The 27,622-nt window shown below is 29.8% G+C and overlaps 3 protein-coding genes across 4 annotated transcripts; 1 reads left to right on the forward strand and 2 right to left on the reverse strand.

Annotated features, from left to right (window-relative positions):
• Nucleotides 1-11,188: 11,188 nt before the first annotated feature.
• LOC124915130 (glutaredoxin-like) lies at nucleotides 11,189-12,515 on the reverse strand. Its single transcript, XM_047455793.1, has 4 exons — nucleotides 12,361-12,515; nucleotides 12,191-12,279; nucleotides 11,509-11,607; nucleotides 11,189-11,383 (listed from the first exon to the last, which is right to left on the reverse strand). The coding sequence occupies exons 1-4, from the start codon at nucleotides 12,420-12,422 to the stop codon at nucleotides 11,304-11,306; spliced, it is 330 nt and encodes a 109-aa protein (XP_047311749.1). The 5' UTR covers nucleotides 12,423-12,515; the 3' UTR covers nucleotides 11,189-11,303.
• Nucleotides 12,516-13,870: 1,355 nt separating this feature from the next.
• Nucleotides 13,871-18,500, reverse strand: LOC124915192 (isocitrate dehydrogenase [NADP], chloroplastic/mitochondrial). 2 transcript variants are annotated; one of them, XM_047455865.1, is made up of 15 exons: nucleotides 18,201-18,500; nucleotides 18,068-18,111; nucleotides 17,885-17,994; nucleotides 17,499-17,536; nucleotides 17,315-17,392; nucleotides 16,714-16,767; nucleotides 16,539-16,640; nucleotides 16,345-16,433; nucleotides 16,148-16,251; nucleotides 16,008-16,076; nucleotides 15,814-15,929; nucleotides 15,272-15,306; nucleotides 15,038-15,180; nucleotides 14,724-14,846; nucleotides 13,871-14,208 (listed from the first exon to the last, which is right to left on the reverse strand). In XM_047455865.1, the coding sequence occupies exons 1-15, from the start codon at nucleotides 18,442-18,444 to the stop codon at nucleotides 14,115-14,117; spliced, it is 1,443 nt and encodes a 480-aa protein (XP_047311821.1). In that variant the 5' UTR covers nucleotides 18,445-18,500; the 3' UTR covers nucleotides 13,871-14,114. The 2 variants fall into 2 exon arrangements, with proteins under 2 accessions (XP_047311821.1, XP_047311820.1); XM_047455864.1 differs by lacking the exon at nucleotides 18,201-18,500 and having other exon boundaries at nucleotides 18,068-18,160.
• Nucleotides 18,501-22,686: 4,186 nt separating this feature from the next.
• LOC124915425 (high affinity nitrate transporter 2.7) lies at nucleotides 22,687-24,268 on the forward strand. Its single transcript, XM_047456139.1, has 2 exons — nucleotides 22,687-23,867; nucleotides 23,953-24,268. The coding sequence occupies exons 1-2, from the start codon at nucleotides 22,726-22,728 to the stop codon at nucleotides 24,194-24,196; spliced, it is 1,386 nt and encodes a 461-aa protein (XP_047312095.1). The 5' UTR covers nucleotides 22,687-22,725; the 3' UTR covers nucleotides 24,197-24,268.
• The last annotated feature ends 3,354 nt before the right edge of the window (nucleotides 24,269-27,622 follow it).

The raw sequence follows: 27,622 nt of genomic DNA on the forward strand, positions 1-27,622 counted from the left end.
TTTTCACTTTCATTCTTTTTATTAACCAAAATATTAAAATATTTTTTATTTTAAATTATTATTTTTTAATTACCCAAAACATATCTTTTCAAAATCAACACCCATCATTATTTTTATTTTTTTTTAATTTTTATCCCAACCAGCCTTAGAATTTGAATTTATTAAAATAATTTACATTATAAAAAAAATTCTAATACAATTCACATAAATAAAAATATAAACAAAATAATAATAATATGTATTAAATGTTTAAAATTATTAATAAATCACGAATAATATATTAAAATAAAAAATAAAAAACTCTTATTTCACATTTTATTCATTTTGGTAAAACAACTCATATTCTCACATATCTCATCTGCATAACATTATTATTAAAAAAAATAGTTGAGTTATCATTTTAACCCGAAAGAGACATACAATTATGTCACAAGTGGGCCAGTGGCACTGTGTCCTCACAATTTCAAATGCTTGTCAAACCAACCATTAATTCTGACCTCCATTTTCTGATGCTTCGTATCTTTTGTTTAAAAGTTGTGTCACCATATATTATAGTCAAAAATGTATTTTTGAAAATCTAAATTTGCATGTTTTAAGATTCGAACCTAGTCTTTGTAGACACTCATTTTTTACCCCAAATTTTACAATTTATGCTTTTAATAAATCCAAGCCTATACAAGTTTCTCGAATTCATTCAAGGGCTTATTGCACGATTTATTTTAAAGACGATTATTTTTAGAACAATTAAGTTTTGAAAATAATTGATTTTGGATTCTTAATAAGTTAAGGTAGTAATTTGTCTATGTTACAACACTTAGGAAAGTTATTATACTTAGAATATTTATGGTTTTATTTAATTAATTACCTTGAGTATTTAAAATATATATATTTTACAAAATATGTATTAACATTTTTATAAAAGTTTGTTAGATTAATTGTTAAATTAAGTTTTGCAATTTAATTATTTAACTTAATTAGTTAGCATTTTATTATAATTAGAATTGTTCCTTAGGAATATGAATAATTAATAATAATAAAATTACTTTTTAATTGTTTGCTTTAATTTTATTTCTTTTATAGGATAAAGGGAAATCGGTCGATACAAGATCCACATGCAAGATCCACATGCAAGATCCGGACAAGATTTGTGAATAGAGCCAAGAAGATCCAAATCAAAGGCAAGTCAACCCGAAGTAAGGCCAAGGAAATGATCCAATTGACGAATCTGACCGGTGACCCGACTAATGGACCGACCCATGCCCAAGATCCGACCCATGAAATCAAATGCTAAAAGAATTAGGTGAAGGCAACGATCATCTTCTTGATGGTGACAGCCACAAATCTTGAAATGTCGATCATATCATGTGCGGTCAAAGAAAGAAAAAGAAAAAGAAAAAGAAGTTGCAAGAAAAGAAAGATTCAACCGTTAGCATAAGGCTTGGTCAATTTTTTTAATTAAAAATTAAAATGAGCAAGTATTATATCATTATTAAATAAAACTTAAATCCCATTGGATGAAAACTTGAGTGACATGTGACATATCAAGTGAAGTGGAGATTGCTCAATTATTTTAAACATTTGTAAATGTTTAAAATAAATTTTCTCTCCAACGGTTAAGTGTGTTAAATGGGCCTTTGGGCACTAGAGTTTCATAGCCTTGCCTATAAAATATCCCTCTTAACACCCTAGCAGCAAGGGAGATTTTTTTTGGACTTCTTCTCTCTTTGATCCCTCTTTTCACATTCACGTACCCTTAGGCTGCCCAATTTTTTCCACAACCGAAACCCTAAGCAAATATCAACCATTCTTGGGACACCAACCATTCTTGGGTTGTGTCACAAGTTTTGCTTGAGAAATTTCGGTTTTGATTCCCAAAGCAAAGGAGCAGCCCCATTGTAAGCCCCTTTGCACATACTTTATAATTTCGATTTAAATTTTATTTTTTATCTTGGCATACGATTTTTTTTAAGTTCACTATTTTGATAGGTGTATAGGACTTTCTTGTTTTTGTATATATGTAACCTAGATAAATAAACAATAAAAAATATATAATAACATATATCTAAATAAAACAGAAAGTTCCATGTAAATAAAAGGTCATTGACCCAAAAAAATTTTAAACCAAAATCGGCCCTTAAATTGGCCATTTAACAAGACTAAAAAAAAATCTGTTTTGTTTTAATTTATTTTTTTTGTATGATATTAGATCTAAAATTTACTTGTATATTAGTAATAATCTAACTAGGTTTAAAAGAGAGGGAAAAGAGAAGATATAAAAAAAAATAAAAAAAAAAATATTTTTTGGTTTAATTCATCATTTGCATGACATTTGAATTAGGATGCAAAGCCTTCTGAAAATTTTTCATGCAATTTGGGATCCATTTGGATCACCAAATATTTTTTTATATTAGGGTTAGGTGGAAAAATCGGTAGAATAGTAGGTCAAAACCGGAAGATCTAGCCTTGGAATGGCATCTGACCGGCAAAACGGCACCTGGAGCAAATTCGTGGGTCATCTAACCAAGGAGCTTCTCTAAATGCAAAGGTCCGACGCTTTCCCGACGTTTCCAACGCTTCTGGACCTATCTGTGCACATGAAGACCGAGGAAATTGGCATAGATCTGTGCCTATGCCGACTTTCTATTGCTTAGGACCCTAAAATCTGACCCGAGCCTTTTTTTGACCGAGAAGACCTAGCCATGTTTCTTGTATCCGTTTTTTTTAGACATTCTTAGGATTTTATTTTTTTATTTTTTTTCTACTATTAGCCTTTTGGGATGTAATTTGCACCCAAAAAGGACTTGCTGCCCATATAGGACCGAAGGGGACCGCTGCTGCTTGTCAAAGGACCGAGGATTTCTGCACTCAAAGGCTGAGGACCGTTGCTGCCTGTCAAAGGACCAATGATTTCCGCACCCAAAGGCTAAGGACCGCTGCTGCTTGTTAAAGGACCGAGGATTTCCGCACCCAAAGGCTGAGGACCGCTGCTGCTTGTCAAAAGACCGACGTTGGCCGCACCCTATGACGGAGGACCGACAAAAGGCACAATTTTTCGACCAATCTGGATTTTCACCTCGACCAAAAATCAGGTATAGGACCGTGGAGGCTAACCACGGTACTTTTTGCTTGATTTTTCATATTTTTGGGTTCATTTTTATTTTTCCCTTTGGTTTGGTTTGGTTGGTTTTGATGTAAGTTTGTGATTTATGTGATCCTAGAATAGTATAAAATTAATTTTGTTTTTCTAAAATGTAAAACGTAAGAATGTTTTAAAAAATGCCAAAATTAATTAGTAGAGACCTTAGAGGCGTTGTGGGACATAGCGTCTAAAAAATCATTTTCCACACGTAACCAAACACCGAACTCACATCTCTTAATTTCCTAATTATTGAAATTAGATGACTCTCTAGTCGTGAGATTAATTAATATTGAAAAAAGTTAAAATAGGCCTATGACATATTTCTCATTAAAAAATTCTCAATCTCTCCCAAATTCGACGAGAATGTAAGATATGAAGTTGTCTATAAAACCTCATTTTTTAAACTTCAATTCTTCAAACATTAAAATTAACTAGTAATTAGCCCGTGCATTTGCACGAGTAATAATATAAACACCGTGAAAAAAAATTACGGATAACAATTTTTATTTTATTTTTAACCGTTTTAAGTTTTGGGTGAGTCAACCCACAATCCGACACAAGTATTCATTACTCAACATCATTATATATTAGTTATTTAAAAAGTTGAACTTATATTAATATTAAAACGTCCCGCGTTTATCAAATATGGTGTTGAATTTAAAATATAAAGTCTTTGTAGCATAGTTGGTTAAAGAATTGTACTTGTTTTGTTAGGTTGCAAGTTCGAAACATACCTTTAGAATTTTTAATTTTATTTTTAACCGTTTTAAATTTAAAAACGGGTCAACCTACAATCCGACCCAAATATCCAAATTAACCACAGCTCTCGACTCGGCAATCCGGACACTTTAAAAATTAAGCATCATTATATATATATAGATTAGTTAGTTAAAAAGTTGAACTTATATTAATATTAAAACGTCCCGCGTTTATCAAATTTGGTGTTGAATTTAAAATATAAAGTCTTTGTAGCCTAGTTGGTTAAAGAGTTGTACTTGTTTTGTTAGGTTACAAGTTCGAAACATACCTCTAGCATTTTTAATTTTATTTTTAACCATTTTAAATTTAAAAACGGGTCAACCCACAATCCGACCCAAGTATCCAAATTAACCACAGCTCTCGACCCGGCAATCCGGACACTTTAAAAATTAAACATCATTATATATATAGATTAGTTAGTTAAAAAGTTGAACTTATATTAATATTAAAACGTCCCGCGTTTATCAAATTTGGTGTTGAATTTAAAATATAAAGTCTATGTAGCCTAGTTGGTTAAAGAGTTGTACTTGTTTTGTTAGGTTGCAAGTTCGAAACATACCTCTAACATTTTTAATTTTATTTTTAACCGTTTAAATTTAAAAACGGGTCAACCCACAATCCGACCCAATTATCCAAATTAACCACAACTCTCGACCCGGCAATCCGGACACTTTAAAAATTAAGCATCATTATATATATATATATATATTAGTTAGTTAAAAAGTTGAACTTATATTAATATTAAAACGTCCCGCGTTTATCAAATTTGGTGTTGAATATAAAATATAAAGTCTTTGTAGCCTAGTTGGTTAAAGAGTTGTACTTGTTTTGTTAGGTTACAAGTTCGAAACATACCTCTAGCATTTTTAATTTTATTTTTAACCGTTTTAAATTTAAAAACGGGTCAACCCACAATCCGACCCAAGTATCCAAATTAACCATAGCTCTCGACCTGGCAATCCGGACACTTTAAAAATTAAGCATCATTATATACATATAGATTAGTTAGTTAAAAAGTTGAACTTATATTAATATTAAAACGTCCCGCGTTTATCAAATTTGGTGTTGAATTTAAAATATAAAGTCTTTGTAGCCTAGTTGGTTAAAGAGTTGTACTTGTTTTGTTAGGTTGCAAGTTCGAAACATACCTCTAGCATTTTTAATTTTATTTTTAACCGTTTTAAATTTTAAAACGGGTCAACCCACAATCCGACCCAAGTATCCAAATTAACCACAACTCTCGACCCGGCAATCCGGACACTTTAAAAATTAAGCATCATTATATATATATAGATTTCTCTCACGTTTTCAAAATAAATTTTTAAAGAGCGTCCCATAATTTTTAAACTAGTCGATAATTTTTTTTTTTAAAAAAATCGATCATAGTCTTAAGTATTAAATGTGAACACTTTAATTGCTAGACCACTTGAGATCATTAAAATAATTTTATAATTTTATGTATATATATATCTTATATTTAATATTTATATAAGAAGTTATGAAAAATAATAATATATATATATAAGTTATATTTAATATATTATTGTGTTATTATATATACAATTATATAACACAATATAATGATAACTTTTATATATATATATATATATATATATATATATATATATATATTATTTTTCATAATTTCTTATATAAATACTTTAATATAAAAATTAAATATAAGAATATATATATATATTAAAAATATAAAATTAATAATGAAAGAAAATATATACAATATATTTTTATTCTTCTTCTTATATATATATATATTTCCATTTACCATATAAAATATATATTTTTTCATTCATAATTTATACATATAATATTATATATATATATATATATTAAGAAAAAAATAATTATTAAGAAAGATAATTGTTGAAATGGATGGATGGATTATTGTGGTGAATTTAAATTTATTTATATATTTATTTATATTTATTTATCAACAATTTTTTTTAAAAATAATATAAGAATTATTTAAATACAAACATAATTAAAATTTACAGAAAGTAGATTATTTTCCTTATAAATTGGATAGACAATATTAATTTAACATAAAAATAATTAAAATTTACAAAAATAAGTCAATAGATTATTTATAGATTGGATAGACAATGTTAATTTAAAGTTAAAAACAAAATAATTAAAAATAAATGTTATTCTTATCTTATATATATATTAAATAATATTAAATATATTTATTATACTAATATATAATGGTATGACATATATATATGAACTTATTTTATTATAGATTTTGTTATAATCTAACACAATATATATTTTATATGATAACTTTTATTTATATATATATATATATATATATATTATTTTTCATAATTTCTTATATAAATACTTTAATATAAAAATTAAATATAAAAAATATATATATATATTAAAAATATAAAATTAATAATGAAAGAAAATATATACAATATATTCTTCTTATATATATATATAAATATTTTTCCATTTACCATATAAAATATATATTTTTTATTCATAATTTATATATATAATATTATTTATATATATATATATATATATATATATATATATATATATTAAAAAATAAAAAGAAGTTAATTAAAAAGGAAGGTAGTAGGGATATAAATATATATATATATATATATATATATATATATATATATATTAAGAAAAAAAAATAATTATTAAGAAAGATAATTGCTGACATGGATTGATGGATTATTGGGGTGAATTTAAATTTATTTATATTTATTTATCAACAATTTTTTTTTTAAATGATATAAGAATTATTTAAATATAAAAATAATTAAAATTTACAGAAAGTAGATTATTTTTCTTATAAATTGGATAGACAATATTAATTACAAAAATAATTAAAATTTACAAAAATAAGTCAAGATAATTTATAGATTGGATAAACAATGATAATTTAAAGTTAAAAACAAAATAATTAAAAATAAATGTTATTCTTATCTTATATTAAATAATATTAAATATATTTATTATACTAATATATAATGGTATGACATATATGAACTTATTTTATTATAAATTTTGTTTTCATCTACATTTTAGCTTACCAAGCTATCCACACTCTAAATCATATATTCTTTCAAAATGAAGAATCATTATGTTTTGCTCATGCTTGGACTTATTTTTCTCTCAATTGTTGGTATGATTCATTTTAATGTGTTTTTATTTATTTATTTCTTTTAGTTCAAATCAATTGACATATTTGTTCATATTGTTTATTCAATATAGCTAACATCTTGAAGTTTAAGAAAATTAAAAATATTTTGTAATGACTTGTATTGAAGGGAGAGAAGTATCGGTGTTAGCATATTGTACTGATTATGCTGAACCTTGCTGCCAGAGTCTGATTAATTTACCAGGCCCGTGTCAAGAAGATGAATGCGTACGAGAGTGTACGACAATGATGGGATCTAAAGCAAAAGGTTATTGTAGTGTGTCTGATGGTTGCTCGTGCAATTTTCCATGTTGAAATCGAAACTATTATGAATGTTTGAAAAGCCTCATTTAAGAAGCTTATGTTTTCAATAATACATATATGTGGTATGTTTGCAAATTGTAATAGAATGTCAAGACAAATGAATAAGTTTATTTTTCATATCTTAAATTAATAAACTTATTGATTGGAAGATCATTTTTCCATCTCCATCTCTCTCCGGAGAAAGGCATACTTGCCAACCTTGTCTAAATTGTTTCCAATTATGCAATATAGTATGAGAATAACAACAAATTTCAAAAAACATAGATCACAGTCGAATTCTATTGCAAAATATTCTTAATTTTCAAATGGATTAGGAGCGAACTATAATGTCAATGATGATTAGAAACATATCGAAAAATTACGACAATGGAAGAATCAAGAACTTTATCGCGATACCTGCGTACACACAAATTAATGACCACAAAATTACAGAAACAAAAGACTCAAGACTCTTAAGTACCATTCTGTGCATAACAATTTTGGTAGCCTGCTAGCTTGTCTACTGAACAAAGTTTTCAGCTAGACGAGAGTTTTCTGACCTTAAAAATTGACCTACCGAGCCAAGATACTTGCTGCAATGCATTTCCTGTTATTGTCAAATATGATCTTGGCGGAACAATTGACTGAACTACAGAGCAAAGTCTTGAGTCCAATCCACTGCATCAACAAGACATTGCACATTTCAATGTCTAATATTCTTATAAAATAATCAGAATCAAGAAAATAAGCCTATTAATGTCTTTTTTATTATTACTAGGAAAGCCTCAACCTTTCACAGTGTACTTGAGAATAAAGTCTTCCACTTTGTTAAATGTAAAGAGACCTTGGTTTATTTGGGTAAACCTATCAAAATATCTTTATTATTTTAAAAAGTTATAAGAGTAAAATGGAGTAGATGTAAATTGGTTGTTGATTTTGTAATTCCTCGAATAGGATAAGTTACTTTTGAGGAAATAGACTACAAATATTTTGAGAAAATCACGAGTCACTAAACTCAAACTCAAAAGGTACCCAAGACTCCCCGTGAAACTTGGTTCTTACCATCGGGTCGGCTATAATATCACTTGTAACGCTCCGAACCCGGATACTTATCTGTGAAAAAATAGATTACAAACACTTTGAGTAAATTACTATGTCACCAAAGCCCATCCTCAAAAATTACTATGAATGAATTTATAGTGTATTAGTTTCACTTGAAATTCATATTTATTATAATTTTTTATATATATATTTAACTTCACAAATTTTAAACTAATTAATTGACCATCTTAATAATTCACAAAACTTTATGAAACATCCACGATGTCTCAAGGTGAATATATAGTTAGGGGGCAGGTTCTATCCTTGAGGACCTTGATCATGCTCATGAAAATGGAGCATATAATCATGCCAGTCTCACTGATCTTACATTTAAATGTTTTCTTATTGTTTTTTACTATCTATAATCTACCAAAAAATCATCAAAATTGAAATCCATGCCTTATTAATTTGAATAATATACATCATACAATCCGGTCTTTCTCAAATCTTACTATAAAAGGGATAATGAATCAGAATTTAGTATTATCCTGCAAAATAATTATGATCCATTTCAATTGAAGAGGAAGAAATCTACAAACTTGTATTATATATTTTTTTTTAAGCAAAATTGTATTATTTTGTTTATTTCATTCACCTCTCAAAAATCATATATCAAATCAACCGTCTCATCTTTCTTAAAAATACTATTTTTTTTATTGGTCATATATTAAAAATAATGAAAATCATTTGAGCACAACGATAAAAACATAAAATAAAAATAAAAAATGTTACTTAATAGGTTATTGAGCTCATAAGTTACTCAAGAAGCACAATTAACTCCCCGACTTTGTTTATTTTATTGATCTCTCAAAAATCATATATCAAATCAACCGTCTCATCTTTCTTAAAAAGACTATTTTTTTAATGATCATATATTAAAAATAATAAAAATCATTTGAGCACAACGATAAAAACATAAAATGAAGAAATAATAAATAAAAAACGTTATTTAATAGGTTATTGAGCTCATAAGTTACTCGAGAAACACGATTAATTTCCCGACGGACTCTACTAATTTTTCGAAATGAATCTCAGACAGCATTATAGTAATAACATTATGAATGATACTTAAAGACGACTACTATCAATAAAAGTTCAACGATTTCTCTCCAACCAGATAGTTCATCAAAAATTAATTTAGATGATAACCTAATTATGTAGGTCTGTCATATTAGTCGCATCAATACAAATTTTCTAACAACTACCCAAAGACTTGACTATCGCCTAATGAATCTTAGTGATACTTCACAAAAAACTTCAGATACTAGTCACACATTAACAATACAAAAGTAAATGAGTTGTTGATTCAACTTACTCGTGATATATACAAATTTTTTTCTTTTTAATAATCTTTCATCTACATAACATGATTATTAAAAAAAATTGTTGAGTTATCATTTTAACCCGAAAGAGACGTACAATTATGTCACATATCTTATCTCGTGACCTTACACTTTCATTTTGATTTATCAAATATATGATTCATATTTTTTAATATTTAGCATGGTGACCTCATACTTTGGTTAATCAAATATTTGATTTATATTTTGTAACCATTTTCAATTGTTACCGGCCTAATATCCATCGGCAAACCACATCTCAATCACACTTGGTTAAATGGTTGTACTTGTTTTGTTAGGTTTAAAGTTCGAAATATACATAATCGGTTTTAAGTTGATAGGCAGGTCAACCAGTAATCTGACTCATGTATTCAATTACTTTCACATATATATCTAAATTAAATATAACTCTCGACCCGACAATCCAAACACTTTAAAAATTAAGCATCATTATATATATATTAGTTAGTTAAAAAGTTGAACTTATATGGTTTAGAATGTTCCGCGTTCATCAAATTTAATGTTGAATTTAAAATATAAAGTCTTATTAGCCTAGTTTATTAAAAGTTTTAATTGTTTTGTTATGTTACAAGTTCGAAATATACATATAGTATATTTAATTTTATTTTTAATTGTTGAAAATTTATGGCTGGATTAATCCGACTCAAGTATTCATTTTACTCTCACATATATATATATATTATATATATCCAAATTAACGAAAACTCTTGACCCGACAATTCGAATACTTTGAAAATTAAATATATATATATTGAGTAGTGTTAATTTTGAAGAAATTGTAGAAATATACTTACAAATATTAATATAATGACAAAATTTGAAGTTCTAAATGGAGTGAAAGTGGTGGTGTGGAGAGTAATGCATAGAGTATTGTGATCGATGAAAAGAGATAAGATAAAATAATGTTTTGATTATGGTTGATTTTTTTTATAAATACATCCAAAATAGCTCTAATTTATGAATTTGAGAAGAAAAAAACAAATGGGATGTAGAGTGTGAACTAGATAGGTGCTGAAAAGAATGGCTAACAAATACCTCGAAATATGTGTATTTCTAATTTTCTACCACAGGTGGCTAGTTCCTCTGGGATTTGGGACCATTCATATTTCTGACCGGACTGACTCTCAAAGAAGAGAACAAAATTACCCTGGTCCAGCTCATTCATTTTAGCATGACAAATTCATGTTCCAGATCCCTCTTGCAGAATCAGAAAATCCCAAATTATAGGGCCGACCGAATACAGGATTTTGATATAAAAAAAGAAATCAATCTGATTCGAGAATTAATAATAGAATAGATGAATGTAGGAAAACAACTAAAACCATAGTGACATAAACAGAGCACTGACTGCAATTTATTAATGTTGCAAACTATTATTAATAGATAAGATCCAAGTCACGAAATACAGCAAATGAAAATAACCATGGTTTTTATTTATAAACCCTAAAGTGACACTCATCTAGGCAGTGACTTTGGCAATAGCTCCAGCTTCAACAAGCAGAGGGACGAGCTTTCCTTGCTTGTGCAGGTCCTGAGTAGCTGAACAAGATGAAAACCACACACATTACCACAAACCCATCAACCATTTCAATTGATAACACGATTTTTGTCCATTTAAGAAACTAGATGTGTGTTTCAAAATAGGACTAATGTGGAAGACTTACTGTCATTTCCACCAATGTGCTTCCCACCAATGAACACATTTGGAACAGTCCTCTGTCCAGTCCAAGCAGCTAATGCAGCTTGTATGTCAGCTCCATCATCTACAACCAGAAATGAGTTTGTCAATAATGAATTGCATTCAATTCAATTCGTTTCGACAGACAAATGAATGCTGTCAAAGTTTCCTTGGTAAAACAGATAAATGGGAAAACGGATTAAGAGCATAACCCACAAACACACGAGCAGCACTTGCCCTCGAACTAAGGACCTCAGAAGGAAAAGAGGGGATAAAACAGATGCACATATAATACAGCTAGGAGGAATTATCCAACAAAGATCAATGTTTTCCCTTTAAATATGCATATGCAACTTAACACCAACTTCAGGTAAATAGAGTTCTCAACAATTCAAGACAAGTCACAAATACTATGAAATCAAAGGAAAGAACAAATCCTCTAAAGGAGACTATGAAATTTACACATCATATATCTTGATCAGTAAGTGACAGTGATCCTTAGATCTAGAAGAAGGAACATGTTACCATGTCGTAAAACTCACGATATATATATAACAAAGAATCGCTCACAGCTTGCGATGAAACATGCATAATACTCAATTGATCTATGCAATTTGATCGTCTTGACCTAGATTTTCATTTGAATAGAGAGAAAGAGGTTGTTGTACCTTCAGTATTCAATTCAACGGCCTTAAAGGTTGCCCCGATGTCTGTCAACAACTTCTTGACGCTAACGCAGTAAGGACAGAACGTTTTGCTGTTCAATTCATCAAAAAAAATAGAATAAATTCACATGTTCATCAATGAAATACAGCAAAATCAAATCAGATTAACAAACCTGAAAACGACGGCACCATTAGATTCAACGATCTGCTTGGCCTTTACGGTAGCTTTCTCCATCTAGATAGATACACAAAGAATTTGCGCGATATGGGACTAGTGCAAAGCAGAAGAAACAGCAGACAAATGTGATGTTTTTTTAGCTTCAGTTGCTATATATATATATTAGGGTTACAAAAATATATAGACAGGGGGTGACGTGGCCCTTTGCATTGTCGTGAAAGAGGACATAATACCACCACAAAAATTATTTGGTCAATTAAATAATTAAAAAATCTAACAAATTAAAATAGTTGTCCACTCTTGACCGACAATGATAGATAATTTTTTTTTTAATTTAATAAAAATTAAAAATTTTGTATATATTAAATAAAATTATTTTCAATTAAGATTATAATAATGAATATCCTTACAAAAAAAAAAAAAAAATCTGAAAAAATAAAATTCTGTCCTAAATGAATTAAAAAAAGAAAGTTAATATTATTATAAAAAATAAATAAAGGTAATTTCGATGGAGTCAAACTTATCGGGCATTGCCCAAATCTCAAGTTTGTCTATGATATCACGATTTGTTTCAAAAATAATTGATATTAACATATATTATATATATTTTCAATTAATAAAAAATAAAATATTTTTAAAAATTCAATTTAAAATATAAAAAACATTATAATAATTAAACAATTTAAATACCCAAATTACCTATATTTTCGTTAAACAGTATATTTTTTCCATATAATAAAATACTTTAATTTTATTTTTAATACAAAAAAAATATTACAATAATTAAACCAGATAAACTACTAATGAATTGCGTATCTGGGAAAAAGTCAATTTCAATAAATCATCAGTGACGTTCTTGGCTAATATTCCATTTGACATCTCATTAAACAATTTTATGCCATCATTATCATGATTTCAAATTCAATCAACAATAGTATTTTACAAGAGAATAAAACTAATGAAAAACATCATACAATTACAATTTTAAATTGAGATAGATAAAAAATGAAACTTAAAAAAAACATATATATATTAAGTAGAATTGGAATTGCATTTGCATTTCAATTATTTATTTTAAACAACCAAACAAAGATTTGAAATTATACCTCAATTTCAATTCTAATTCCTACCTAATCATAGCATACCGAAAATGAATTAAGATTTTCTTTTGGTTGGGATGAAAAATAAAATTTAGAAAATGGAAAATGGACATATAGAGCTAATTGAATGGAAAGGAAATCTTTTCTTTTATATAACCATTGAGAAAATAAAAACTATAACAATTACTCTATTGGCATGACTTAGTAAAAATGTCAAAACAACATCAAGCCTAAAAAGAAAGTAAATACCCAAGAATCTCAATGTTCAGAAAACCTAAAAACAAGTATCTCTTACCCACAATCAGCTAAGACCTAAGAGATCAAAGGTCTCAAGTTTGGTTCCACAAAGAACGCCTGATTTAAAAGGGGTTTATGACTGTGGTGGGTCATTTTAGTTACACGGGGGAATAAACCCCGATCACACAAAAACAAAAACAAATCTCTTAACAAGTAGTCTAGACATTGCAAGGATGTATGATGTGATTATTGGGATCAAGCTCTTAATAACAAGATCTATCCCAAAGTAAATATTTCTGCACGCTGTATTGGGGCCATAAGTTTTGGCTTACATGTTTTGTTATTGAAAGAACCTCATGAAACTAATCAAAAGTTAAGAAAGACTCTTGATTCTCGCTCAAGTTATAGAAACCTACACGGGTACAGTTGTCTGAAGTTTCGAATTGAGATTTTCAGCAACCGCATCAATAAATTCTTCTGTATTCAGATAGGATTCCCTTGATACCCTAAACCAGAAAAATAAATTAGCATCCATAACATCAAACAAAGGAATAACCTACTTAAACTAGATCTGCAATTAATCAGTTGGATACAAACAACAAATTGTAGAGAATCATGTGACAATGGCCAATATCAAACCATACCAATCGGGTAAACAAAATATTCATATTCAATTTGACCATTCATATTGTGTTCCTAATCAATCCTTATTTTCATTAAGTGCTATAAAAGAGGCATTACCCTATAATAAGATAGCATGGAAAAGAACAGAGAAGATCATTGATCTTGATTGCCCTTTGATCATTTAAAGATGAAGTATTTGAAGAACATTTGAAGGAAAAGCTCTTAACAAGTTAACAATGATAGAATAATAATATGATTGTACTTCACCAGCTTTTCATCATCATTCTAAAGGGTGGGAGCATTTTCAACATCGTCAATGAGATGATCAGTAGTCCTTTTTTAGGTGATTGGGGTATTGTAAGTAATACCTTTACTTTATTAAAAAAATGCCACTTACTTGGAGCCATGAATCAAAAGAGCTAGATCTTTGGTCATTTTCCCTGATTCCACGGTTTCTACACATCCAGCCTCTAGTTTGTGAGCAAAATCCAATAACCTTTCATTATTATCTAGTTTAGCCCTGACAAAGAATGATTACTTGTTAGAATCACCAGAAAATAACAAATGAACAGAAATAATAATAATTAGCCTCTGTTTTCCTTGAAAAAAAATCTTACTCCACCAAACAAGCCTTCAGGCGTGAGTGTATAGTAGACTATATAGGAAAAATAAGGAGACGGCGTTACTTTATGTACAAACATCATGGTTTACCTGTGTGCCAAACCACGGGTCCATGCAAATATAGAAGCAATGCTATTTGTACTGGTTTCTTGACCTCTTTGGTGCACCCGAAAATGACGAGTGACAGTACCATGAGCCGCCTCTGCTTCCAGTGTCTTACCATCAGAAGATAGCTGCAGCCATTATGTGCTAAGTTAATTCATCGTCACAAACCAGGACTTATATTAGAAAAAAAAAAAACATTAACTAATCAACAACACAAACCAAAACTGAAGTCATCATGCCCAATGAACCAAAACCTGCACAATGCCAACAAATAGAATAAATAAAAAAGAAGATTTAACTATGTTTTCCAAGAAACCATGAAAAAAGGCAGAAACATGAATCGTCACTCAATGCCTATAGTATTATATACATCATGATGTCTAATCTAAAAATAATGCAAAAACTAAAATATGTATCGCTAGTGGTCTACTGAAATTCAGAGCATAAAATGCACCTTAGAATAAGAAGACTTTCAGACTAGATATCCTCATCCAGGTCATATTAACAAATATGATTCTAGGTTAAAAAAAAGTAAAAATAATATGATACTCTTAGAGAAGATGTCTTAAAAGGCACCGACCGAAACATATGAACCCAAATTGTCAAAATTTCTGACTCAATGTGTAATTTAACTCCATGTGGAAATTCACAATGTAGACTATTTTTTAAGATAAACAAAGGAAATTACAGTCTGAAAGCAAACTCAAAATTACATATTCGTATAAAGAAAATGTGGATTTCCGGCCTATAAGCCCCATTACCTTGAGCAAGTAAATCACTCTGGACATCACCATCGTAGTTTTTGCAAGCCCATACATAACCGCCTTCACTTTTCAAACAATAAGCCACCATGTCATCTATTAACCGATGTTCATACCTATTTGGAACAGAATATATGAACCTCTGAGAGAAATATGTTGAGGACAAGCACCAAGGATAGAATTTAGAAACTAACCATATCGAGCTTTCTTCAAACTTCTGCTTCCAGTTCTCCTCGTATACTTCCTGAAATATGTCTTTGAACCTTCAATAGGCAAATACAATTAGTGCAATATTTGGATGACAATAAAGAATGATATGAGATTTACCAGTTACCTGCCATCATACTTCTTGAGAATTGTATTTTTTGTACTCAAGTAAAGAGGCCATTTCTTTGAAAGTGCCATTGACATCGATGATTCGGCAAAAGCTCGAATTGACTTGAATGAAGTTCAAAAAACAAAATCAAAATGTCAAGGTGGATAATTTGCAATATAACATGCCTACTAAGAATCATCAGTAATAAGACCAACCTCATCAACATTATACATAGAAAGGGCAACACCAGGTCCTTGAAAATCATATACATCCAGCTCAATTGGCTTGTCACCGTTTTGAGGGACTGATACAGAGCAGGACTACATAGTCAGATTCTTTTATTACGACACAAAAGAGCAGAATGTATGGCATGGAGTGTGGAATATATCTGTCTTATAGGCCTGCTCACCAAACACCATTTTAAGCTTTCCTGGTCCATTAATCACTGTGTCAGTGGCACGATACTGATCTCCAAAAGCATGCCTCCCAATACAGATCGGTTTCTTCCAACCTGCAATTCAAGAAACTATATATTATGATGGTTCATCGCCCCATGAGTCATGCAAAAAATGCCAAGAAATTACCTGGAACAATCCGTGGAATGTTCTTGCATAATATAGGTTCACGGAAAACAGTGCCTACAAAAATTAAAGTTGCCAGAATGAATCAAGTTTAAAGTCAGTTCTAGAATTATAATTCAATTTTATAAGAATGAATTGAATTACAATTATCCTTAAGTTTGGAGAAATCGTAGAATTGCAATTCAGAAGTGAGAATGATGAAATTGAAATTTAAAAACCATATACATTCAAATTACTTATTTTAAGTTATCAAAAAAAAACAAAGGATTTGGAATTGGACCCCACTTCCAATACTATTCCAATCCCCCAGAACCAAACATAGGCCTAAAAGAACTATAGAAGATTGTATTAGCTTCTTGTGTCTTCTAGTCAAACAGGTCAACAGAGAAAGAACAATGTACTAATTAGTTAATAAACCAAAACTGCCCTAAGGAAATAGATTTTATCAATGAGAGATACCACAAAATACCTCCATTGTCTAATATTAGAGAGCAAAGATGTTGGGTTACTGTTCTTTGTATGATTAAAGAGAGTAAGCTGTAACACCTAATTACCTACTGCGACATCATTAACATCAACTTAGAAAAATCAGGGGAAAACAAACCATTTAGTATATTTCTTATAGTGCCATTGGGACTCCTCCACATAGACTTGAGTCCAAATTCCTTGACTCTGGTCTCATCTGCAACATGTGCAGCACAAAATGAAACAAAGATATAGTTATACTGTGATGATAACATATTAATGTCGCAAGATGGCAGTAGAGTAAAGCAGCTAGGGTCATTAACCTGGAGTTATTGTTGCACATTTTACTGCAACATTATACCTGCAGATCCAATATCACAAGGTTAAGCAAATCTATGGAATACACAGCAATTGTCAAATCACAACAAAATATTCAGTTGCAAAATTCAGATGGCCCCTCCCTAAAACTACATCGGCTCTAATTCAACTGTATAACCTCTGTTTCAAAATGAAGGATATATTGATATGCACATTCAAAATCAGACTCTACTTTGTTATTGTTGATGTGTTTCACATCTCTAGCATAATATGTTCAAATTGACATGTTACTTTAGTCATGTGAAACTATGACTCTTCTCTGCTTGCACCAAACCCCAGTTATACAAATTAACAAAAGCCTGAAATAAATTGAAAATGGGATAGGACCCACTTAAGAGTAGCTTCAGCACTTTCCACTGTCACTTTATCATCAGTAGCATCACGATTCAGTATCCCTAAGTCAAAATACTTAGTTTCCAGGTCCACATATGGAAAAATCAGCTGCAATTAAACAAATTATCCAATTCAGAGCTTCATACGACAACTCAATGAAAGAAAATGTTAATATTTGTACCTTTTCTTTAATCATTGACCAAATAACTCTCGTCATCTCATCACCTATGATAAAAAAAAAAAAAAATCAAAAGAAGACTTTAAGAATATCAAAAATATTAACTGGGTAATCAAGTGAAGTTATAATCGATTACCATCCATTTCTACAATGGGATTCTGAACCTTGACTTTGTTAAAATTGGAGGGAGATGAGAAGCAACGAATAGAGTGTTTGGAGAAACTGTTGTAAGAGAAGGAAACGCGATTCTTAATACGGGTACCATTGAAGAGGTTTGGAGTGGAGGCTAGAAACGAAGAAAGGTTGTTTCGGAGTGAGACCGAAGACGCCGAATAGGAAATTGCTCCGCCGGACATGGCGTATAGACGGCGGAGTAGCATTCGGATGATTCTTCAGACTTTTGTTGTGTCCGGTGTTGGCTGCTGTAGACAACCTGGATTCAGGAACTTCTTGTTTTTAACCATTTTAATATTTCATATCAATATTAACAAAAATAATTAATTAATTTATAACTACTATGTAATGACTTGTTTAGACTTTCTCAGATCCAGATTTTTGAAACATATATTTTAAATATCTTATTAAATATTTTTTAATATATTTTAACAATATATATATTAATAAATTTAATAATATTTGTTGGTTGAAAATATATAATTATTATCCAACACGAAATACAAACAAAAATATAGTTTCATAAATAATACCATTGTAGTTATTTTTTGGGGATTTTTTATTAGATTTTTAATATTTGTTTTAATATAAAATGTATGATCACTCGTAATAATAATATCCATTTCAACTTTTAAAATTTAAAAGGTTACAAGTTAAAATCCAACCATACAACTGTATTATAATATAAAATTAATTTTTTAATATTTTATTAATGACATGAAAACATAATTTTCAATTTCATTTAAAATACTTTGTTTAATAATTGAACAATTAACATTTTTTTAATCACTCAGATTATTTAAGCTATTTTAGTAATTTAGAATATTATATAATTTTAGATCCATAAAATATTAGATTTTAATAACAAAGGAGATATAAGTAATTGATTAATAAATTTAAAATTTAATATGGGTAAGAATTATAAATTATAAATATAATCGGAAAAAAGTTCACATGTAGATGTACAACTAGCTTTAGATCATTTAAACATACATACTATATGAAAAATAAATTCTTATTTTAATAAATAAAGTTAATTTTTATTTTTTTATTTATATATTTTTAATTAAATATTAATATATTTTATCTCTCCTTTTCTTTTTATTAATTAAACAATTTAAATTTATCTCATTCTTAAATTTTATATTATTTTTATATTTTTCTTAGTCCTTAAAATATTATTTTTTAAAAGATTTTAACAACTTATTTATGAATTTTATAATGTTATTTAATTTAATATGAACAAAATTGAAAGTAATAATTTTTTGTTTAATTTTTTATTCATGACTTATAATAGTAAAAAATATTGTTTAGTCTAATATTTGATTATTACTTTTTTGTTGTTTGATTATGAGTTGCTATTATTATTCAATGCTTAATTATTAATTAATTTGTTTTTGTATTGAAAGATTTTTATATTGAAAGATTTTTGTTGATGAATATATTCCATCATTGGAACCAAACAATTAAAACAATTAATAATTAATGTTAATATAAGAAAAAGAAACATAAAGTTAAAATAATATATATATATATATATATAATAATAAAATAAGAAATTTATGAAAAAGTTAAAAATAGAGAGTCGATTAATTAATGAAAATGAATGGTAGAAAAAATATATTAATATTTAATTAATAAATATATAAATTAAAAAATAAAAATTAACTTTGTTTACTAAGTTAAATAAGTCTATTTTTATAATACGTATGTTTAAATGATCTTTTATTAATATATACGTGTAAGTGAGCTTTTTCTCAATATAACCATAGCTCGTTTATATGAAACGTGGCGACTTTCAACGAAACAAAATGTTATACAAATATTATTATGATGATGGAAGAAAGCGAAAGGTGTTAGATTAAATTAAATAAAGAAAAAAGTAAAACTAATTAAAAGAGAAATAATTAGTTAAGGAAAAACATTTTAATAAACTTAGGTAAATAAGTTTAATTCAATATGACATAGTTTTCATGATGTGGTCTGAACAAAAATAAGTTATAGTCCGAACAAACTAACCTATGGTTTGAACAAGAACTAAGTTGTGTAATTTGTCTTTGTATATGTACAACCCAAAAGACGTAGCGCGAGTAGACGGAGTCTGAACTTCATCAGACGGGTTGTCTGAAGAAGAGCGCGAGCATACGGAGTCTGAACTTCATCAGACAGGTTGTCTGAAGAAGAGCGCGAGCATACGGAGTCTGAACTTCATCAGACGGGTTGTCTGAAGAAGAGCGCGAGCAGACGGAGTCTGAACTTCATCAGACGGGTTGTCTGAATAAGAGCGCGACCAGACGGAGTCTGAACTTCATCAGACGGGTTGTCTGAAGAAGAGCGCGAGCAGACAGAGTCTGAACTTCATCAGACGGGTTGTTTGAAGAAGAGCGCGAGCAGATGGAGTCTGTACTTCATCAGACGAATTATCTGAAGAAGAGCGTGAGCAGACGGAGTCTGAACTTCATCAAACGGGTTGTCTAAAGAAAAGCGTGAGTAGACAGAGTCTGAACGTCAGCAAATGGGTTGTTTGAAGAAGATCGCAAACAGACGGAGTCTAAACTTCATCAAATGCTCTGGTCTGAAGAAGCATTAGCAGACGTCTAGGCTTCAACAGACGCTCTAGTCTGAAGAAGCACTAGCAGACGTCTAGGCTTCAATAGAAGACTAAAGCAGCGCCTGCTCATCTTCTTTGCTCTTCGCCCGATAAGCGGTACACTACCACATCAGCACGCACAATAATCAACGGAATATTACCACATGTTAATATTCAGATTCGACTGTTGCATTAACTAATGCATCATTTATACAAACCTTCTAAAAAGCTCAATAGTCACACGTTATTCAGGTAGGGCTACGATACTCAAGTGCGACTACAACACTCAAGGAGAGCTACGCTACATCAGCACGCGAAGCTCTACAACACGTCATCATTGAATGCAAAACGGTTTTGACTTATATATATATATATATATATATATATATATATATATATATATGGATCTTAATCAAGAAGGGGTTGGATATGTTGGACACATTGCTGGACAAATTACCGTATTTATTCAAGATTACTCTCTCACTATCCTAAGTGTAATTCACATACACTGTACTTTCTACTAAGATAAGCTGAGAGAGAAATTGTTGTAATATATGTTAAGAATATTAAGCGTTGTAAGCTGAGCAGAGGGTGTATGTTCAATAGAGTGAAAGTTAGGAGTTCAGAACATGTATTGTTAAGTCCTGGGTTTCTGATCGAGCTTGTGTAGAGGCTATGCAAGTTAAAGTCTTCTAGTGTATCCTTCTGGTAACAGAAGAAGGGTGACGTAGGGGTTTTTATCTCCGAACATCCATAAACAACTTCGTGTTCATTTCTTACTTTCTTATTCATTCTGCATCAATACGCTTCAAATCTAGCGAGTTATTCCGCACTTGAATCTGATTCAAGAGTTCGCGAAGATTTGTCACGAGAATAGAAACAGTTCTTAACCTATAATAGGGTTAAACCGAATTGAAAGTCGATAGTCGTTCAACAACACTCAAACCCCATCGGTTGTTGTTGATGCCGATCCCAACAAAAGGTAAATCTAAACCTTTTGTGGGAACCTAGTAACCAAAGTCAATATTAGTGTTGAAATCTGGAAAGAATTATCCTTAGTCGATGGTTAGTAAAAACACTGAAAAATGTAAATGAATCATCTACATATATTGACAAAATAATAAAAATTCATACCAATTATGTGAGAATAAATATAAAAGTTCATTCATATGAAAATTAATATTTGATTGAAAAAATGAAAAATAACTCAAAATCTGATTATTTAATCTCATTTACGGTTACAAAATTAACGGATACAGACTCAAGAAATTTCTTACTACTATAAGTCATGAATCATTAATATAATCGAAAGTTGTAAGCAACAAACGATCCACTATCAAGATCCACTATCAATTGGGAGTATTATTCCAACTATAAAAATCTAAGATACTAAAACCGATCTAACTAAACAAGATAATAGATTGAAAAAAATACAATATTAAGTCAAATCTAAGTAATGAAAAAAAAGATAACTCCTTTACTAAATAATAAATAAATAAATAAATAAAGTACTTCCTCTATACTTTATTCTTGTAGAGTTCTTGAGAAAAACTAAAAATTAATGCCTATAACCTATCTATATTTTAAAATATTAAGATATTAATTCTTTTTACATGTCTTCTCCAATATTTAAATCACATAGAAACAAACATATATTATGAAATTAGTAAGGTAGCTACAAAATTCAAAATTTATCTCAAATTTGGTTTCTCTTCTCCACATAATATAAATTGATCGTATGCATGTTATTCACAAATTAAAGATCACAAGTTACGAAATTGGCATAGCCATAACAAATAAAGACAAAAAATTTACAAAAAAATCAAAAATAACTAAGGACAAACTTAAACCAGTCTCTATAGAAGATCATCATCGTCCTCAAGTAGGTTACATCAAAATGGAACCAGAAAACCAAAATCCATACTCCATTAACGTCGATTCCGACCTCAAAGCCACCGAATTCCGCCTCTTCTCCATTTCCTCCCCTCACATGAAAGCCTTTCATCTAGCTTGGTTCTCTCTCTTCGCCTGTTTCTTCTCCACTTTCTCCATCCCACCACTCCTCGCCGTCATCCGTCAAGACATAAACCTCTCCGATTCCGACATCGGCACCGCCGGAATCGCCTCCTTCCTCGGTTCCATCTTCTCACGTCTAGCCATGGGTCCAATCTGCGACTTCATCGGCCCACGCACCGCCTCCGCCGTCATCTCCATCCTCACCGCACCGGCAATCCTCTCAATGTCATTCGTCTCCACCGCAAAATCATTTATCCTCATCCGCTTCTTCATCGGTTTCTCACTCGCAAACTTCATCGCAAATCAATTCTGGATGAGTTGTATGTTCTCCGGCAACGTAGTCGGCTTAGCCAACGGCTTCGCCGCCGGTTGGGCCAACGTCGGCGGCGGTTTTACCCAACTTATAATGCCTTTAATTTACTCATTCATCTCCAATTTCTTAAACATCCCATCTTCTACCGCCTGGCGTATTTCCTTCATCTTCCCTGCAATCTTCCAAATTCTCACCGCCGTTTTAGTATTAACCTTCGGACAAGACCTGCCGGACGGAAAATACAAAAGACCACCAATTCGAAATTCAATCGATCCAATTAACAACAAAAGGGTAGTAATCGACGTTATCTTAAATGGGTTTTCAAATTACAGAGGATGGATATTGGGTTTGATATACGGATCATGTTTCGGCGTAGAATTAACTACCGACAACATACTAGCTGGGTATTTCTATAACCGGTTCGGCGTTGATGTAAAGGCGGCGGGGGCGATTGCGGCGAGTTTTGGGTTGATGAATTTAGTGTCAAGACCGGGTGGCGGTGTGATTTCAGATGAGATGGGGAGGCGATTTGGGATGAGAGGGAGATTATGGGGGTTGTGGATAGTATTAGCAATGGCCGGAGCGTTTTGCGTTTTGTTGGGAAGGGTAAACTCGTTATGGGGATCGGTTATAGTGATGTGTTTGTTTTCATTGTTTGTTCAAGCTGCTTCTGGTCTGACATTTGGTGTGGTTCCTTTTGTTTCTAAAAGGTAATTACAAGAAGAATTTGTAGCTTGAATGTTTGATGGATTATTTGAAAATAGAATTGTAATGAAAATAGTGTTTGTTGTGTAGGTCTTTGGGAGTGATATCTGGTATGACGGGATGTGGTGGGACGGTGGGAGCTGTGGTGACGCAATTGGTTCTGTTTTCAGGATCGCAGAAATTCTCGACACAAGAAGGAATTTCTTTAATGGGGATCTTTATGATTGCGTCATCTATGTCTATAGGTTTCATTTACTTTCCTCACTTGGGTGGAATGTTTTGTGCCCCTAATTCCCTCTACCCATCTGATCCAAACTACCATTTGCTCCATTAATTATTTGTTATTCAAAAAAATTGTAGCATTTGGGCTGGCTGATGTTAATACTATAATTGGCACAGATTAGTCTTCTTGTCCACAAATAATTGTCATTTGAATAGAGAAAATGGTTTGGTTTAGTCCATTATTTTGGGAAGAGGTTGAAAAAAAATTTAAACTTGATTTAAGAAAAAAAAATTATGTATAGTACAAATGAATCAATGTGAATTTTATGTTTTAAGAATTAAAAAAAAAAAAGTAAATATTGAATTAAAATTAAGAAATTAGTATAACTTAAAAAAAAAATCTGGGTAAAGAAATTTGTCTTAGAGAAATTTGTCCCTAAGTAAATATTGTCATTCTTATACAAATGATGTCAAACTATTTAATGTAGATAAAATATTCTGAAAAAAATTAAAATATATTCTTACCACACATTTTTATTATATATATATTAGCATGAATTGTATTTTCGTGGATAAAAATATATACGGTATATTATTTATCTATAAATATTAGATTAAATTTAATGTTAACATATATTTTATCTTTTCGACACCCATTTAACCCTTCAATATACCTCTTTATCTTTAGGCAAATCACTCACTGACCATAATCTTGTGACTCACACTTTTTCATATACTTATTTATCCCTCGACAAATCACTCACCAATCTTAGTCTACCTCTCTTTTACTCTCACTTCAACAAATCAACAATCAATTTCAATTGATCATAGATCTCTTATCCAACGTCAAACCAACCACTAATCACCATTCGATCTTTATCTCGTGACCTCACACTTTCAAATACTCGCCAAACCACCCACTAATTCGACATCACACTCGACAATTCACCCACCACCCGACCTTCATCTCGTGACCTCACATTTTCAAATGCTCGTCAAACCAACCACTAATTCTGACCTCACATTCACAAACTACCCACCATTCGACCTCCATCTCGTGACCTCACAATTTCAAATGCTCGCCAAACCAACCATTAATTCCGACATCACATTTTCAGATGTCTCGTATCGTTTGTTTAAAATTGCGTCACCATATATTATAGTCAAGAATGTATTCTTGAAAATCTAAATTTGCATGTTTTAGGATTCGAACTAGTCTTAAACATGAAATGTGAACACTTTAATCGTTAGATTACTTGAGATTGTTAAAATCATTTTATATATATATATATATATATATATATATATATATATTTAATATTTATTACTAATTAATTAATTTTTATATTAATCAAAAAAAAGTATTTATATAAAATAATGATGAAAAACAATATAATATATATATAAGTTATAAATATATTATTGTGTTATTATAAATATAACACTATATATTTTATACAATTAATCAAGAGAAAAAAATATAAAATTAATAATGAAAGAATATATATATATATTTTTTTTTTCATTCATAATTTATATATATATATATATATATATATATATATTAAGAGAAAAAAAAATTATTTAAAAAGATAATTGTTGACGTGGATTGATGGATTATTATAGTGAGTTTAAATTTTAAGCATGTATATGTATATTAAAACTGATAAGAATTATTTAAACACAAAAATAATTAAAATTTATAAAAATAAACCAAGTACAAGTAGATTATTTTCTTTATAAATTGGATAGACAATATTAATTTGACACAAAAATAATTAAAATTTATAAAAATAAACTAAGTAAATTATTTTCCTTATAGATTAGATAGACACACAAATAATTAAAAATAAGTCAGCAGATTATTTTCCTTATAGATTGGATAGAGAACTTTAATTTAAAGTTGAAAATAAAATAATTAAAAGTAAATGTTATTCTTATTTTATATGTATTAAATAATATTAAAAATATTTATTATACTAATATTTAATGGTATGACATAAATGAACTTATTTTATTATAAATATTGTTTTCATCTACCTACGTTTTAACTTATCAAGCTATTCATACTCTAAAAATCATATAAAAATGAAGAATCAATATGTTTTGCTCATGCTTGGACTTATTTTTCTCTCAATTGTTGGTATGATTCATTTTAATGTGTTTTTATTTATTTATTTGTTTTAATTCAAATCAATTGACATATTTGTTCACATTGTTTCTTCAATATAGCTAACATCTTGAAGTTTAAGAAAATTAAAATTAATTTGTAATGATTTGTATTGAAGGAAGAGAAGTATCGGTGTTAGCATATTGTACTGATTATGCTGAACCTTGCTGCCAGACTATAATTAATTATCCGGGCCCATGTCAAGTACGTCAATGCTTACGGGAGTGTTGGAGTATCCATGGATATAAAGCAAAAGGTTATTGTAGTAGGTCTGATGGTTGCTCGTGCCATTTTCCATGTTGAAATCGAAACTATTATTAATGTTTGAAAAGACTCATTTAAGAAGCTTATGTTTCCAATAATATTTGCAAATTGTAATAGAATGTCAAGACAAATGAATAAGTTTATTTATCATATCTTAAATTAATAAACTTATTGATTGGAAGATCATTTTTCCATCTCCATCTCTCTCCGGAGAAAGGCATACTTGCCAACCTTGTCTAAATTGTTTCCAATTATGCAATATAGTATGATAATAACAACAAATTTCTTTAATTGGCATGAAGAACAAGAAAAAACATAGATCACGGTCGAACTCTATTGCAAAATATTCTTAATTTTCAAATGGATTGGGAGCGAACTATAGTGTCAACGATGATTAGAAACATATCGAAAAATTACGACAATGGAAGAATCAAGAACTTTATCGCGATACCTGCGTACACACAAATTAATGACCACAAAATTACAGAAACAAAAGACTCAAGACTTTTAAGTACCATTCTGTGCATAACACCTTTGGTAGCCTACTAGCTTGTTTGCTGAACAAAGTTTTCAGCTAGACGAGAGTTTTCTGACCTTAAAAATTGACCTACCGAGCCAAGATACTCGCTGCATTCGGAACAATTGACTGAACTACAGAACAAAGTCTTGAGTCCAATCCACTGCATCAACAAGACATTGCACATTTCAATGTCTAATATTCTTATAAAATAATCAGAATCAAGAAAATAAGACCATTAATGTCTTTTTTATTATTATTAGGAAAGCCTCAACCTTTCACAGTGCACTTGAGAATAAAGTCTTCCAATTTGTTAAATGTAAAGAGACCTTGATTTATTTGGGTAAACCTATCAAAATATCTTTAGTATTTTAAAAAGTTATAAGAGTAAAATAAAGTCGGTGTAATTTGGTTGTTGATTTTGTAATGCCCCGAATAGGGTAAGTTACTTTTGAGGGAATAAACTACAAATATTTCGAGAAAATCACGAGTCACTAAACTCAAACTCAAACTCAAACTCAAACTCAAAAGATATCCAAGACTCTCCGTGAAATTTGGTTCCTACCATCGGGTCGGCTATAATATCA

Source organism: Impatiens glandulifera, chromosome 9, assembly GCF_907164915.1.
Source record: "Impatiens glandulifera chromosome 9, dImpGla2.1, whole genome shotgun sequence".
Lineage (NCBI taxonomy): Eukaryota > Viridiplantae > Streptophyta > Magnoliopsida > Ericales > Balsaminaceae > Impatiens > Impatiens glandulifera.

Bases quoted from the DNA above. Each gene is read 5' to 3' on its own strand.
- LOC124915130 (XM_047455793.1), bottom strand. From the start codon at position 12,422: ATGGAGAAAGCTACCGTAAAGGCCAAGCAGATCGTTGAATCTAATGGT. The intron at 11,608-12,190 runs GTACAACAACCT...TTCTGGTTGTAG, and splicing joins CGTTGAATTGAATACTGAAG to ATGATGGAGCTGACATACAA. The intron at 11,384-11,508 runs GTAAGTCTTCCA...CATCTTGTTCAG, and splicing joins GCACATTGGTGGAAATGACA to CTACTCAGGACCTGCACAAG.
- LOC124915192 (XM_047455865.1), bottom strand. From the start codon at position 18,444: ATGCTACTCCGCCGTCTATACGCCATGTCCGGCGGAGCAATTTCCTAT. The intron at 16,768-17,314 runs GTTTGTTTTCCC...TAATTTTTGTAG, and splicing joins TATAAGAAATATACTAAATG to GCACTGTTTTCCGTGAACCT. The intron at 16,077-16,147 runs GTAACTGGTAAA...TGCCTATTGAAG, and splicing joins CTCAAGAAGTATGATGGCAG to GTTCAAAGACATATTTCAGG.
- LOC124915425 (XM_047456139.1), top strand. From the start codon at position 22,726: ATGGAACCAGAAAACCAAAATCCATACTCCATTAACGTCGATTCCGAC. The intron at 23,868-23,952 runs GTAATTACAAGA...TTTGTTGTGTAG, and splicing joins GTTCCTTTTGTTTCTAAAAG to GTCTTTGGGAGTGATATCTG.